The 17,723-nt window shown below is 35.6% G+C and overlaps 1 protein-coding gene across 2 annotated transcripts in view; it reads left to right on the forward strand.

The window, feature by feature from the left end:
* Positions 1-17,723, forward strand: part of TERF1 (telomeric repeat binding factor 1) — a 43,091-nt gene that overhangs the window by 786 nt on the left and 24,582 nt on the right. Inside the window, exons 2-4 of one of the 2 annotated variants that reach the window (XM_007486972.3) lie at positions 7,344-7,439; positions 10,274-10,395; positions 10,916-11,002. In XM_007486972.3, coding sequence (XP_007487034.1) covers positions 7,344-7,439; positions 10,274-10,395; positions 10,916-11,002 — 305 coding nt within the window. The remainder of the gene's footprint in view (positions 1-7,343; positions 7,440-10,273; positions 10,396-10,915; positions 11,003-17,723) is intronic. The other variant, XM_007486973.3, reaches the window with a different exon arrangement.

Raw genomic sequence — 17,723 nt, forward strand, 5'->3', positions numbered from 1 at the left:
TTTAAGAATTGCTGAGAGCTGAGGTTATTACTACGGAAAAGACCTTCTCTGCTTTCTAGTCAAATCTGCTAGCAATTATGAAGCACCCTCTGTATGCTTGTGTGTTGTGCTAAATCCTGGTGATATGAAGGCACGCCCCCCCCTCCCAAAACAGGCCTTGCCTTTTTATGGTTCACCTAATAGAGACTACTTGCAATTACATATATGTACAAACGTTCATACGTGCAAGATAAAGGCGTATATATGTAATATAAATTGAAGGGAATTTAACGAAGGGAAGACACTAGTATTAAAGGAATGACACCCTCCCCTAAATAGATCCTTGTCTTCTAGTAGCTCACAGCTTTATGGGGGAGACGACATGCAAACAAATATGTATAAATGTACATAGAGATATATACAAAATAAGTGTACGTAGATGTGTATGTATATAAATTGGAGAAGTGTATGTGTGTTTATATATGTCTCCTGTGTGCACATTTATACATACTTTATACACAGTGTAACTGCATATATATACAAAATAAATTTGCAATTTTATAGGGAGGGCACCATAACACTTATATATGTTCATATACACAATATAAATGTGCAGGTATATGCAAGATAAATTTGTAATTTAACAGGGAGGGCAGCAGCATTAAGGTGATGATAGGGGGCAGCTGGGTTGCTGAGGTCTGAGAACCAGGCCTAGAAACAGGAGGATCTGGGTTCAAATGTAGCCTCAGATACTTCCTAGCTGTGTGATCCTGGGCAAGTCACTTAACCTCCACTGCCTAGCCCTTACCACTCTTGTGCCTTGGAACCAATACAACGGATTGATTCTAAGATGGAAGGTAAGGGTTGGGTTTTTTTTGTTTTTGTTTTTTTTAATAATGGCAAATGTTAGCTATTATTTTTGTTATTGGGAATCCTGAAAAGCTAAGAGAATTTTAGCTGTGATCTAAAGTAGAGTGAGCATCCAGTAGGGAGAGGATGGAGAACTCCAGGCTTGGAGAAAGGTAATGAAAATGTACCAAGTTGTACAAAAAGAGCATCTTGTTCAAGGAACCATTGGATCTTAAGTAAATAAAGTGTAAGAAAACTGGAAAGACAGGAAGGGATATTAAGCTTTTTCCCCACTATTGCAGGCTCTTTGCTCACATTCCAATAGGAGATTTTAGCTACAAGTCAAATAGAAAAGTTTGTTATTTTGAGGGTTACAGTAGCAAAGTAGATAGCTAATGCATTTTTAATGACATTTCCACTTATAAAATTATGTGTCAGTTTCAGTTCTTAACCAGTGTGGATGATTTGTATTTGTTCTTCATTTTCCATACCTCTCAAGAGAGCTGTTGGGCAGAACTGAGAGATATCAATGACTTGCCCATAAACACTTGGCTAATATGATTTCAGAGGCTTCATAGCAGTTACCCCTCCCCCACTCCAATATTGCCCAACTCCTACAAATACTATTCTATATTTGAGGTCGAAATTATTTTCCACCCAAATGCAAGATTTAATTTGTATCCCTATTAGATATCACTTCCGTAGATTCAACCCAATGCTCTCACCTAGGATTTCTGTGTCTAGGATTTAAAAATATATATTTTGATAATTGTTTTACAATATATGTGATTTCCTTTGTTATCTTATGCATTTTATTTTATGTATTTTAAAACAGTATTTTGAGAAGGAATCCATAGTGTTTCCTAGACTGCCATAGTGGGTATCCATGACCCAAATAAGATTAAGAATCTCTGCTCTAGCCTTGAATCTTTTCATCAGTCTTGCAGTGTGTCAACCTGCCAACTTTGTTATCTGCAAATTTGATAATTATGTCCTTTATTTATCCTTTTATCCAAGTCCTATTGCTAAAAATGTTAAAGCTCTGGGGAACTCAACCAGAGGACCTCTTATCAAGTTGGTATTGACATTTATTGAGATCATTGATTTAAAGCTAAAAGGGTATCTCAGAGGCCATCTAACTCAACCTTCTGTGAAGGTGAAGAAGTTAAGGGCCACAGAAAGTGAAAATTTGCCCAGTATTAAGGGGGCAGAGTTGGATTTGAACTGAATTCCTCTTAACTATCTGCCATTCAACCAGTTTCACATCCATCTGTATGAATTACCACATTTTTCTCCCTCAAGGAAATCTAAATAAACTAGCACATTTCTCTGATCTGCCAGTTTTGTAATACAAAAATACAAAAAAGGAAATTGGGTTGGTCTGGCATTTAATCTGCCCTTTTTGAAGCCATTTTGGTTATCGTTTCCTTTTTCTAGATCATTTAAATGATCCATTATAGAATTTTCCAGAAATTGTATTCAAGATAATAGGTCTGTGATTTGTAGACTGAAGATTTGAATATTTGAATAACATTTGCTTCTTCTCCACTTTATACACCAAACAAGCATTTGTTATACTTCTACTTAGTGCTAAGTCACTCTGCTAACAACTATGTCTCTGCAATCACATACACCAGGTCTTTCCATTCCTCAAAATATGGTTTATCTGAGTCAGTTTATTTAAATTCATCAGAGACAACAAATAGGTGCTTCCTTCTTCTCAGAGAAAACTATATAAAAAAATTTTTTTGAGTTAATTGGTTTCTCTGCTATCTTCCCCTCACATAGTTTTAAAACCCTTTTTTATTTTTCTTAGTTTTTTTTACAGCCCTCAGTTTACTCTTAAGCTTTTAGTACTGTTTTCACAAGATTGTGCCATTTTCTTATATTATTCTCTAATATCTGCCCCTCCTTTTGTGTTACTCATTATGAATGGGGTAAATTTCTATCTGATGGTTCAGGTTTTCTTCAGCTATGATACTCTTTTCTTTTTTAATATGTTCTTTTGTTCTTATGAGTACCTTCAGCAATTTAATTTTTTCCTAGCTACCTAGTAATTTGGCTATTTTTCACATATATAGTAAACATTTAGCTTCAGTGGTTAATGCTTCAGTAGAATTAGGTTAGAATAGACAACCACAAATAGACCTCAATATAATTAAGTTTTAATTTGCTCTTGTAGTTACTCATTTTAGTAGCATAAAAAGTCTTTTATTTTTCATTCATTTCTATAACATTAAATTCTAGTTTATTAAAAGAATTTATTAAGCTATGGGTGGCAACATGGAATAGAGGGGTTGATTTTTGGAAAAGCTGTCTTCTAAATTCTGTCTCTGACACTAAATGCCTTTGTTATTTTGGAAAAGTCACTTAAACTTTCCTCCAAACCATAAGTTTAAGACTATAATTTGTAGAATCATTGACCTTTATTGATAGAGTAGAGATTTTCTTTTCTTTTCCATTTTGCACCCTGCTAATAGATTAATCTTCCTAAATATCAATTCAAGCATTTATTAAATTCCTATGTGCAAGGCAGAGAAGTAACATGGTATTGTGACTAGTAGCCTGTCCTAGATTACAGTCTAGACCTAGATTAAAATACTGGCTCTTAATAGATAATAGCCATGACCCTGAGCAAACCATGTTATTCTTCTCAGTCCAGACAAGTCACCAAAGTGCATTCTTAGGGAGGGAATTCTGGGCATGGATAAGATCACAAGTAAGGACCCCCAAAATTGCAAGGCATAGAAAGACAAAATATAGACCACATACTTAAGAATTTTATATTTTGGTGGTTTTCTTTACTTCTTAGTACTCAGAACATTGAGTGGTTTTCTGTTGCACAAAGAAAGTATTAGTCTTTATCTTTTGTAGGCAGTCTTGTTCCATCCCACCTCTCAAACAGGTAATAATAATAATAATAAACTTTTATATAGAACTTAACTATGTGTTAGACACTATGCTAAGTGCTTTACAATTATCTCATTATTTGTGGAAAGTTAGGTTGCCTAGTGGATCAAGCTCTGGATCTGGATTCAGGAGGACCTGAGTTCAAATCATCCCTAAGACACTTCCCTGATGTTTGAGCTTGGGCAAGTCACTTAACTTACACCCCAGTTTCTTCTGTAAAATGGATTTAATAAGAGCATCTAACTTACAGGGTTGTTGTGAGAGTCACATGAGAAAATAATCGTAAAACGCTTAATACAGTGCTTTCTACCTAGTAAGTACTTTATAAATATAAATGCTAGCTATCATCATCATCTCATTTGTAGGTATCTAAATGGCACATTGGATTAGAGTATTGTGGGGCTGAAATCGAGAAGTTCAATCCTGACTTCTGATACTTCCTAGTTGTGTGGCCTTGAGCAAGTCACTTAACCTCTCTGCCTCATGTTCCTCATCTCTAAAATTTTTATAGCACTTACCTCCCAAGGTTATTATGAAGATCAAATGAGATAACAATTATAAAGCACTTAGCACAGTACCTGCCATAGAGTAATCATTCTATAAATGTTCGCTATTATTATAATCCTCACAGCCACCCTAAGAGATAGGTGCTTTTATTATCTTCATTTTGCAACTGAGAAAACAGAGGTAGAGGTTAAGTGACTTTGATCAAAGTCTTTGTATTTAAGGCCATATTTTAACTCAAATCTTCCTTACTCTAGGTCTGGTACACTATCTGCTGCACCACCTAGCTTATCAATTATTCTCCTGTGTTAAATCTACATATCAAACTATTTCCCCTTTCTTTTGAACATTCATCTTCATTCTTGTTTATTTTTCTCCACTTTAATAGACTTTCCTTCCCTTGCCAACTTATGTGTCTATATCTTATATGAAAGACATCTACCCATCTGAACTCTTTTAGCAGTAACTATATGAACCACATATTTTCAGTTTGTCACTGTTGTGTATGTATCACTATAAGAGGGTTCTTGTCAACATGATATTAATATTTAAGAGGTCTCACTTGCTGGGGCCAAATAGCTATAATTGGACAAAATCCCTTCTGAAATTTATTAAATGTAATAATCACTACACTTTCATGAACGATACAAGAACAAATGATACTGCCAGAAATAAAACATTCCTGAAGTTTGTTATGTCCTAAGCAAGAAACTAAAGAACATAGAAGGAATGAGAGGTTTTCATGAGCTTTGCTCATTCAAAGTAGAGGTGTTAGAAAGGAAAGACCAATCTCAGGAGTGAACAGCTGGTTTAGAAAGTGGTGTTTGATGAGCTTCGGTTGATCTTTAATGATGCTAAGATCATTCAAAAATAGGACAGTCTAAGACCTACTTTAAAAAATGTCCTTGAAATCTTAAAAATGAAATTAAGAAGGCTTTAAACTGAAATGAGGGATATATATATATGTCTAACAAACTAGACACTACAAAGAATAGCTAGCACATCTAATATGTGGGAGAGAATAATTATAGATATGTCATTGATAGGACAAAAAAATCCAAGAAAGGAGTCAGCAATAAAATCCCTAATTGCAATTAATATGCAAGTATGCCAAAACTTAGATAATAAAACTAAATAACTTAATAGAAAAAAAAATGGATTTGATTTCAATAGTATATTGCTATAATAGAGTACCCTGAAAAGTTCAAATTATAATTATCCCTTTCAAACCTCCTTGGGAGAGAATTTAGAACTAGAGGAAACAAACTGATTGGATGCATTCCGTGGAGAGAAGAGTGAAGATAATTCTAAGGTCATGATTCTGCATGACTGACAAATAGGAAAGTTCCAAAAGAGAACAGATTTTTAGGGAAAGGATTGATTTCTGTTTGGGACATAATGATTTCCTGGTTTGAAATGTTCAAGATAAATAGGTGGTACAGGACTGAATATATATATATTTAAAAGTCATAGCATAGGGATGATAAATAAACCAGAGGGAGCTTATGAAACTGTCAAATTAAAGTAGAGAGAGAAGAGAACAAGAGGCTCAGGATAATCTTGTGGTCTACCCACAATTAGTGGTAAGATGAGATCCAAGAGAGAGCAGCAATATAAAAGCCCAGAGAGGAGAGAGGTCTACATTGTTTTGTGCTAATAGAAGGTGGCAAGTCAGTTGGCATTTATTAAGCTATTATGTACAAGGAACTGTGCGAAGTATCTTGGATACAAAGAAAGAAAAAAAGTTATCACTGCTCTCAATAAGCTCACCATCTAATAGGTAGACGACATACAAATAACTGTAAACAGGATTGTATGTATATACACAAGGTTAATTAGGAGTAGTCTGACAGGGAATGTTCTAAGATTAAAGAAAATTGTGAAGGACCCTTGTAGAAGGTAGAATGTTAGCCAGGACTTAAAGGAAGCCAAGTGTGAGTTATGATTTGTAGATTAAGTAGGAGAGTCTTCTGGGCATAAAGAGCAGCCAGTAAAAGTACTCTGAATTGGAGGGTGGTATGTTCTGTTTTAGGAACAGCAAGAAGACGAATAAATATGAGGTTTGGGGAGTGGTAGTGATAATTGAATTTGACAGGTAAATTCACTGGTAACTTTTGAGAGTGGTTTTTGTTTATTGAAGTCAGAAGTAAGATTGAAAAGGTTTGAGGATTAAGAGAGGCAATGAGTTTAGACATCTTTTTCTAGAAATTTGACCATGTAGGAGAGGGAAGAGAGAGATGATAAGGTCTTGGTAGAGGTTTTTTTCAAGGTGGAGGTGATTTGGGAGATTAAAGATAGAGATTAGAGCCAGGGAATAATTGTGGGGGCAGTCTGGAGAAGAATATGAATCAAGGACATATATGAGGGCAGTGTGGGTTGGTGAGGACTACTTCATAATCAGATTGCAGTAAAAGAGAATGGAAGATATGTCAAGTGGCATATAAAATTCAGAGAAGGGAAGAAAAGATTTCACAAGTAATGGTCTCTTATTTTTTCAGTAAAGTATGCAACAAAGTTGCTTAGCTACATAGTGGAGAGAAGAATTGAAAGCCTCAGAAGTTTGAGGAGAAAGAAGGTTTGGAAAATAGATACTATAAATTATGTTAAAATTAGTTAAGGAGTAAAAAAGACTGCCCCAGTGAGATTAGATAAGCCTTTCTTTAGCTGTTGTCAGGGGCAGAAAAGATTGATGTTAGGAGTATTCAAGATTGAAGCTTGGCAAAAGATGAGTTATTATAGAGCAATGGACCAAGAAATTGGAGAGTAGATAACAGTGAGGAGTCCTATAGTCCTATACATTTCACATTAGACTTTTTTCCATCAAAATTAATTTTTTTTAAATAAAAAAGTAGCTATCTATAAATTTAATTATAATCATGCTTTATGAAATATACTTGTCAAATTCTGACTGGAACTGGATCTAGTTTTTATACTGCAAGTATTAATGTGCTACTCCTACCTTGCTCAAATTATATTATCTGTACGAATGGATAGGAAAATACTTCAGATTTATGATAAAATGTTTATGTTTTTAAACTAACCACACAGTGACACCGATGGATCACTTTTCTTGTTCTAAACTAACACTTCTTCTGTTTCAGCCATTATTCATGGACTATCCAGACTAACAGCACATCACTTAAGAACGATATATGTGTGTCAGTTTTTAACAAGAATTGTGGAAGGAAAAACACTGGGTAAATATTTTTTTTCAGACCTTTATTTAAAAATACTATGGGGGAAAATGCTATGACATGTCTTTTGAAAGTTCTGTCAGTTGGGATAGCAACCAAATAGAAACTGACATCTTTTGAAAGATGATTTTGTCAATATATATTTGACAAAAAAAATACATGCCATTTCACCTCAGAATTTATAGACAATGTTAAACGATATAATAACTTAAATTTTATCATGTATCTTGATTCAAGTCCTGTGACTTCCTTCTTCACAGACTTAAAAAAAACATTTATTATGGGGGCAGCTAGGTAGCACAGTGGATTTGAGAGCCAGGCCTAGAGACAGGAGGTCCTCGGTTCAAATCTGTCCTCAGATACTTCCTAGCTGTGTGACCCTGGGCAAGTCACTTAACCTCTATTGCCTAGCCCTTACCACTCTTCTGCCTTGGAACCAATACACAGTATTGATTCCAAGATGGAAGGTAAGGGTTTAATTTTTTTTTTCATTTTAAACTTAATGTCTATTCATTTAATTGATAAAATTAATATATTTCTGAATTTGTTCTTAAATATTTCTATTTGTTACTATAATGTATAATTCTTCATTTTAAAATTTTCTGATGATTTACTACAAAAAATAGAGTTTTAAAAAAGCATTTGATTTCTTTTCATTGCATAGCTCAAAATTTTCACATGGACCACAATACCTTACAGAAAGGTAGCAGCCAGATTTATTAAAGGACATTGAGGATGAAGACATTCAGTAAAGAGCTTGAGATCTTTCAAACTAAGTGCTCTTGAGTGTGCACATACATGCACATAGACTCTTTGACATTTAGTAACTTTAATGACAAGTGGGGCATAGGAAAAAAGTTAGAAAATTATATTAGTAAATTCAACTTAGAATGAAAATGTGACCCAACAGAGACTGAGAGCTTTATAAGAAATCTCACACCAGTGCATATTGAATGTTTCTTTCAGGAAGAGTATTGGAAGCCACTGAATTACAAGCACTGAACATCACAAAAAACGAAATTGTCCATTAAAACACATTGTTTTACTGATGTCATTTTCTATTGGTTGTCTGTGGAATAAAATAATTGGTTAGAGAATCACCCAGACTTTGCTTACAGCACAATATTCTTTGACTTGAGGAAATTGGATGCTAAATATTTAATTTTTCAACAAAGTTAGGTTCCTAGGCTTCCCCACTCCTCCACCTTTTAATTTCTTTTCTGCAATTTCTGTTGACTTTCCCAAGCAGAAATAGAGAGGTAGGCATTGAATTTTGGAGGGAGCTTTGAACATGTTGAGTATTTCAGTCCCAGTTTAGTAACTTTATCAAAGAAGAAAATTTAGGTTAGCATGTCTTATTCTTGATGAAACCATACCAACTTCTGTTACATTAACTGCTTTTTCTAGGAAATGCTTACTTGTTCATTCAGGTCTGACTCTTTGTGACCCCATAGACCATAACACACCAGGCCCTTCTTTCCTCCACTATCTCCTGAAGTCTTGTCCAAGCTCATATTCATTGCTTCTGAGATTGCCCATCCATCTCATCTTCTGTTGTCCCCTTCTTTTTGCCTTCAATCTTTTTCCAGTATTGAATGATATATAGCAGTGCCGTGTGTGTGTGTGTGTGTGTGTGTGTGTGTGTGTGTGTGTGTGTGTGTGTGTGTGTGTGTGTGTCAGAAATAAAAATGTCTCATCCTCAAATACAAGTCACTAAAGTAGTCTTCCTATTCTCTAGAGTGATTATTGTTAGCTTTGTGAGTTTAATTTTGGGGTCTCTATACCTCACTTTCTAGGCTACTTAAAATATATCTCATCTGCCACACCATTTCTCATTGACTAAATTCTTCCTTTTTTCCCACCAATCTGTTTTGCTTATCAGTTTATTAATTTGTTTTTCTAACTCAAAGGATAACTTGCCCTCCTCCTTTTGTGCAATATTTTTCAATTCTTTATCCTGACACAAAGTAATTTCCCTTCTTTAACTTTAGCTCCTTCACCCCCCCCCCCCCTATATTTTACATGCAAGTCATAGATTCCCAGGGAGTCTGTAAACTTATTTGGGAGGAAGTTACATCTTTATTCTTTTGTCATCTTACCTTGTCTTTAGGTTCTCATTTACTAATTTTAAAATTAGTTTGTTAGTTTAAGTTCTCAGGTGTCTCCCCTCCCCTGTTTGCACTAGAGAAGACATCATTTGACAAAAAGATAAATGTATATATAAAACTATTTCTAGCTTGTTCTATTTTAGTAGTTCTTTCTCTAGAGGTAGTCATTCACAACTCATTCTTCTGTTGCTATCTATAATGTTCTCTTGGTTTTGCTCATTTCACTCTTCATAATTTAATATAAATCTTTCCATGGATTTTTTTTTTAAGTTAACCAGTTTAGGAACAGGTAGATGCTCAGTGGATAGAGTACTAGGAACAGGCAACTGGAGGTTCTGGGTTCAAATGTAGCCTCAGGTACTTCCTAGCTATGTGACCCTGGGAAAGTCACTTAACTCCAATCACCTAGCTTGTACTGCTTTTCTGCCTTGGAGCAATACTGCATATCAAAAGTAAAAAAAAAAATTAAAAGAAAGAAAAGAGAAAAAAAAAGATTAGCTTGGTTCTCATTTCTTATGGCATATAATGCTGCAACTTGTTTAGCCATTTCCAAATTGATGGACATCCCATTGAAGTTTGTTTTGTCAAAATCTGTTTTAATGTAATTAAACTTATTAACTTCCAAAAACAAATGATTGTGTGAATTGTTGTAGATAAACTAGTGTCAGTAAAGTTATTGTTATTATCTTATAACTTCCTACATTACTCATGTTCTTTTGCTTTTTTAAGATGCACAATTTGAAAGTGATGCACGACTTACTCCTTTGGAATCAGCCTTGATAATCTGGAATAAAATTAGAAAAGAAAAAGAAATACTTCATGACCAAATACATGATTTACTGGAAATTCAGGTCTGTTGTATTATACCTAATGCCCTTTGTTTTTTACATATATAGTGAAAATAAGATATATTCTTGGAACTTTTTTAAAAATTGCCATGAGGCAGTTAACACCTTTAGAAATTTGAATTTAACTTCAGCGCTTTCTGCCAAAGGCTAGACAAAATCATTATACAAAATAACAGTTTTAGATACAAAATATTAAAGACTAAAAGTCTAAGGTAAATAAATTTAGGATACAAGTGTGAATTACAGCACACTAACAAATGTTTCACACTTGTAAGATTCTTTGAGTACCAGTTGAGTTGTGATTTAGTCATTCACTAAACAGGGATTTAACCAAAGTAACATTTTCAAACATTTGCAAGTCAGATGGTTTATCATTTTAAAAATATTTTTTCTTAACTAAACTTTTTATAAAGCTATGTGAAATACACAATATTTCAAATGCCATCTTGGAAAAAATCTTGGCTAATTTTAGAAAATTAAATGATTTGTTTGCTACTATCTTTAACATTGTTATTTGTCTTAGGCTGTAGCAGTTTGCATGGAGAAAGCAAGCCATAAAGAAGCAGAAGGAGTCTTTGAAAGAATATTTGGAGACACAGAGGACAATAATGTAAATATAATGTTATTTCTTGTTGGAGCACTGTGTGCAGTCAAATTTGAAGTCTTGGAATTTTCTGGCAGTCGGTGGATTTTCTTGATAGTGCTGTTTTCGAGATACCAAAGTTTGAACTGTGGTATTTAATTTTTGTTAATTCTTTATGTTACTCTGAAAGAACTAGAATTGTTCATTTATTTTTGCAAATCTGTATCACTGTTATTGGGATCAAATATTTTGCCTTGTTTAGAATTTATATATCATTTGAATGTTGCTGACTTTTTAAAATTTTTAATTTAATTAATTAATTTAGAATATTTTTCCATAGTTACATGATTCCTGTTTTTTCCCTCACCCCCCTCTCCCCCCTCACGGCACCAACTAGCAATTCCACTGGGTTTTACATGTATCATTGTTCAAAACCTATTTCTGTATTAATACTATTTGCAATAGAATGATCATTTAAAGTCAACATCCCTAATCATATCCCCATCGAACCATGTGATCAATCATGTTTTTCTTCTGTGTTTCTGCACATTTGATTATGCCACAGTGTATCAGTGTCTGTGTATAATGTTCTCCTGGTTCTGCTTCTTTCATTGTGCATCAATTACTGGAGGTCTTTCCAGTTCCCATGGAATTCCTCCACTTTATTATTCCCTTGAGCACATAGTATTCCATCACCAACATATACCACAATTTGTTCAGCCATTCCCCAATTGATGGGCATCTCCTCATTTTCCAATTTTTTGCCACCACAAAGAGCATGGCTATGATTATTTTTGTTCGAATCTTTTTCTTTATTATCTCTTTGGGGTACAAACCCAGCAGTGGTATGGCTGGATCAAAGGGCAGGCAGTCTTTTAAAGCTCTTTGGGCATAATTCCAACTTGCCCTCCAGAATGGTTGAATCAATTCACAATTCCATCAGCAATGCATTAGTGTCCCAATTTTGCTATATCCCCTCCAACATTTATTACTTTCCTTTGCTATCATATTGGCCACTCTTCTAGGTATGAGGTTATTGTTGACTTTTGCTTGCTCTTTCTGCCATATTTTTCTCTAGTTCAGTATTTTTGTTTGTAAGAGTTTAGAACTTAAATTCTTTCTGTTTACTCATCATTTTTCAGTTTTTGGTTTTTTGTGTTTTAAATTCTACATTGAAAAGGTCTGATTTTTTTTTTTTAAACCCTTACCTTCCATCTTGGTATTGACTCCAAGGCAGAAGAGTGGTAAGGGCTAGGCAATGGGGGTCAAGTGACTTGCCCAGGGTCACACAGCTGGAAAGTGTCTGAGGCCAGATTTGAACCTAGGACCTCCCATCTCTAGGCCTGGCTCTCAATCCACTAAGCTACCCAGCTGCCCCTGAAAAGGTCTGATTTATTGTCTAAATTCACTCATATCTTATGATTTTGATTTCAAAGTGCTTTGGTTTCTCTTATCTTTTTCCAATTCCCAAATATTTTGTTTCTCTCTCACCCATGTTGAAAATGAAAAAAAAAATCCTTTAAACAAATATGTATAGTGTTATGATAATTTTGAAACTGTATATATAAAGTTTCTTCTTGGTTGTTATTGGTAAAAGGCCAACTGGTTGTCTGTTGAAATTAGATCTTGTGAGCTGAGATGAGCAGTTGATAGATTTTAAGGCTTAGTAAAAACTGGCTGACAGTTAAGAGTCTGGGAGATATATGTACAAATTCAAAAACTTCTCATATTTTCAAGGTAAAAGAAATTAAAGGATAGTTGATAAAGGTTCAATAATAAGGTGTTTCCTAACTCTAAAAAGAAGTGGATAAACTCAACCACACCCAACTCAAGATCTCACAAGATGTACTTCTGTCTGGTAAAAACCAGACCTGCTCTTAATCTATTTCCCAAAATATTAACTAAATAACCTATTTCTAATATCCTTATAAACATATATATTTCTTAAAAAACACTCTTCAGAAGTTCTTCAGTCACTGCTATACTGTCAGCCTAGTCAAAGTTGAGCCAGGTCAAATAGAAATGGTTTCCTGGCCTGCAAGGCCAAAGCCTTGTTTACACTCTGCTATCTTACAGGGATAAAAACAAAAGATCTTGCTTCTTTTCTGTTAGACTTCTTTACTTTATCCATTTCCAAACCACCACTTCTCTCTTCCCAAACTGTAAATCCAGTATTCCTAAGGTTTTCTAAGGGAATAGCCAAAGAGAGTCAGGAAAATCAGCCTCCAGGACCTTGCTTAGCCCCAGAGACAGAGTGACATTTGGAAAACTTCAACTTTTATCAGAATTCCAAAGCAAGACCTTAGTTTAAAGTTCCATCCAAGGCAGTCAGATGGTGTGAAAGGATTCACACTCCTTTCACTGGCTTACCAAACTCTTAATTAAAACCCCAAATCTATTTTACCCCTAATAATAGTGAAGCAAAAGAAATTCCTGCATTGGCCATATCTAAAAATGTGTATTAAATAGTTTTTGCACTTTGAGTATTATCTCCTCTCTATCAAGAGACATGATAGGTTGCTTCATCATCTGTTCTCTGGAATCACTATTATGTTTTTCAAACCTTTTTTTCCTTTGGTACAATTTTATTACTGTATAAAATGTTTTCCTGGTTTTCCTCACTTCACTTTTCAACAGTTCATATAGCTGTTCCCAGATTCTCTGAAACCATCTTCATTTCTTTTAGCCTAATGTGAATTACACTCATGTACCATAATTTGTTTATTCTCCTAATTGGGCAACCCCTTAGTTTCCAGTTTTTATCCACTACAAAAAAAACCCCTTCATTTGTTGGGAGACTCTGAATGAGAGCTCTGAATTTTCAAGTATTCTTGACATCTTTACTTTGTCTTGAAAGATTTTCTTTTAAATTCACTTGTAAATACACCATACCTAGTGGATAATTTGTTTCTTTTGAGCAGTTAAATATTTGCAGATTAAATCAGATTATTATTAAGACCTTATATGAAGTTTTATACATAGGATTAAAAAAATAGAAAATTGCTTTCAAAATATACTTTTAAGTATTGTTTTAGGTGGGTTTTAGGGACATGGTCAGATGTGATACCAACTGATTATTTTGGGTCAGTATCACACTGTGGGTTGAAAGGGTTAGCCCTGAACAGGCCAGAGCCTGATCTGGGTCCAGCACACAGATTTCTCAGTTCACGTCCCTCAGACCATTGGAGGGCTGGACTATTAAAAAAAAAACTTATGAACAAATCTGTATACCGCTGTCTAGGATAGTGGAGACTGCAGCACTGGTTGTGATGGGCCTATCATACCTTTCACAGACCCATAACCATCACCACCACCACTATACAGGGTAGCAGTATACACAGTGTGGAATCCCCTCCCCCGATCTCCGCTCACCATGCTGACACATGCACAATGTCTTCCATTGTGGAGCCACATAATCCTTTGCGCGATGCCTCATTCTTATTCAGTTACTCTCAGAACAAGGTGCCATACAAAGGATTATGTCACTGAAACTAGCACTGTACATGAGCAACACCACGCTTTGCGGTGCCACCACATACAGTTGTTACTGACAAAAGAGTGGTTGCCATAAACTGACCGCAAAAATATGGGTTTCAAGACTATGAATTGCCAAACTGTAAAGATAATTTTTAGCGTCTTGATTTAAATAAAAAATAAGTGGTCACCATGGGAAAAATTCCCAAATATGAAAGACCCAAGTCAGCTGGCTTTTATGGAGATTTTAATTAATACAAAGAAGGAATTAAGAGAAAGGAGAGAGACACAGAGTAAGAGGAAATAATAGGAAGGCTAGGGCCTAGACCATATTGGCCTAGGCCTTTCATTTAAGAGAGAAAACTAAGTCAATCTTTAATCACTCATCATAAGATCTTTCCAAGCAGAACTCCAGTGTTCAGAGAGACCCTCCAATTCAGCTCCTCTGCTCAACTACCTTCAGCCACCGAGAGACCCTCCTTTTAAAGATAATTTTCTCCTATGTCACCTCCCCTAAATTTTCACATCTACCAATCACAGTAGACGTTTTCCACAAGACTGACCATTCTTAATTCACATCTTCTTTTGTTAATCACCTTCTCTGGGTAGACTAAAACTTCACACCTCTTTTGTTAAGCTTGCCTTTTGTAAGTTGCCTGATCTTTTAGTGATTAATTTGACCTTCATAGGTACTTAGCACCCTTTTGTATTAGATATAAAAATAGACCTAGCTTAAGAGCTTTTGCCTCACTATAAGTATGAGTTAAGTACCTTTTCATTGTTCAGTAAGGAGTTTATGACTTTATCTTCCCCTAAAGTATGCCTAAGTATGGGTGGAGTAATTTTAAAGTTCCCAATACATTCCTGATCAAGTACCTCCATTGTTTAAATGGGGAATAGTCTTAACCAAATGTTTTAAGGTAGAGTTTGAGCAGTTTTAAGATTCACACAGTGCTCCTCTCACTGACCAATGAAAGAGGTGCCCCTTCTGGAAGTGAGGTGGGGGCCAGATAAATGACCTCAGGGGGGCACATGTGGTTTGCGGGCCGCAGTTTGGGGACCTCTGGTTCAGTCCTTTATTTTCCATAGCTAGAAACTTAGCATAGATTAGTTAAGTAACTTTCCCCAGGATCACTTAGCTAATAAATGTCTCTGATAGTATTTGAACCCAGGTTTTTCTTACACTTTCACCCTCCCCACCTCAGTCCAGTGCCTTCATTATGAATGGAAAGTAACTAAAACAAGCTTTAGGAGCTATGGGGACTTAGGATAAGGCTGCCTATAGAAGGGGAGATTTGAGCAGTCTTGAAAGAGGAACCAGGAGGCAAAGGTGAGAAGGCATAGCATTTCACTATTTTTTTTCCCCAAAAATATTTTTTTATTCTTGCGTAACATTTGTGTTTCCAATTGTGAATAAAAAAATTAGCAAGTAGTTACAAAACAGCATGGGATACACAAGGAGCAGGGTGCCTTACACACAGCAAGGCCAAATCACTTCTCATCTTCCCCTTTGTCCTCCTTAGATGAAGTGGGACCTGGCGCCTGGGACACAAACTCAGCTGGCCTGGGGTCAGTCGGGCTTCGAATTCTCAGAATTTGTCATAGGCATTGGCAGGGCTAGAATGACTCTGGGAATTAATGTAGCTGGTATTAATTAATGTAGTTAATTATGTAGTAATTAATGTAGTAGGTATAGGGGATAAAACAGACAATGTGGGAGCAAGAGTAAAGCAAGTATATCTGGATCATGTAGGTGAGTAATGCATAAGAAGATTGGAAAGGTTAACAAAGACCAAGTTGTAAAGAGCTTTGGAAGGAATCAGACAAAGGAATATATTCATTTAAGTGCATACTCTGTTCTTGGATGCTGTTCTACGCATTTAACACTTATTTGTTTCTGTAAACAACAGTAGGAGCTAGGTACTAACATTGCCAGCATTTTGTAGTAAATATCTGATGCTGGATTTGAAGTCTTCCTCTTCCCATATGCTGGTCAGCACTATGTGGAATGCCTGGAGCGCCTTTCCCTTTAAGGCCTTGTACACCTCAGTTGGGATCCCGTCTTTACCGGGTGCCTTGCCTGCACTCATTTGTTTGATGGCTTTTTGGACTTCCTCTATTGAAGGAGGGACATCAAGTTGTTCAATGCAGCGGTTTTGGGGGATCTGGTCAAGGGCGCTTTGGTCGACTGAAGAGGGTCGGTTGAGAAGCTGACTGAAGTGTTCTTTCCACCTGTTGCTGATGCCTTGTTTATCTTTTATGAGAGTGTCACCGTCAGAGGATAGCAAAGGAGTGGTGGTGGGTTTTAATGGCCCATAGACAGTCTTGAGGGCACTGAAAAATTGTTTGTAGTTTTTTGTATCAGCAAAACCCTGGATTTCTTCTGCCTTTTTTTCCCACCATCGGTCTTGTATCTTTCTGATCTCACGCTGCGCCGTGGCTTGGAGAAACTTGAATCTGTCCGTTTTCGGATCAGAGTTTGGGTTATTTTGCCACTCCATAAAGGCTTTACAGATAAGAAAACTGAAACCCACAAAAACTGTATGATTTGTCTGAGGTCACACAGGTAGCAAATAGCATGTTGTCTGCTCTTTTAACTACACCAACCTTCCTCTTCTCCACCAACAAGCTTCATGTTTAGTTTCTTAAGATAATAGAGCAACAAAAACTTGTAACCATATCCTGCTAATATGTTGTGTAATTAATTTAAACATATTTGTATAATCTAAATTTCTTGCAATTAAAACAAAAGAATATTTTTAGTTTTAAGTGGAAATCATAAATCTGCTCAGATAAAATCTAGAGAATTATATTCAGTTCTGGTGCATGTTTTGGGTGAAGGATATTAACTGAATGACATTGAAGAAGGTGACAAATTGCATAGCAAAAATCCTAGATCTGAGGGTCATTGTAGAAACTTGGAGTGTTTAGAAGTGTTGGAAATGGAGGAAGGGAGGTATAGCATAGCTAACTTTAAAGGGTTTCATATGGATGTGGATTAACATTGTCCTAATTGGCCCTAGATGATAATTACTAGAAAATGTATAGAAAAAGTAGTAAGGCAGCTTTTGGCTCAATAAAAAGAGAAACTTAAGTTTCAACCAGAACTATTGAGACCGAATGTGCTGCCCCAGAAAGAAGAGGCTTCCCCTCACTTGATAATAGCTTTAAGCCTAGGTATCCTGGGTTTGAATAGTTTTTTTCAGAGGTTGGAGAGAAGGATGATCATTGCAGCAAGTTCTCTCATTTAGAAGGTAATGTTATAAATTATAAT

This window comes from Monodelphis domestica, chromosome 3, assembly GCF_027887165.1.
Source record: "Monodelphis domestica isolate mMonDom1 chromosome 3, mMonDom1.pri, whole genome shotgun sequence".
NCBI lineage: Eukaryota > Metazoa > Chordata > Mammalia > Didelphimorphia > Didelphidae > Monodelphis > Monodelphis domestica.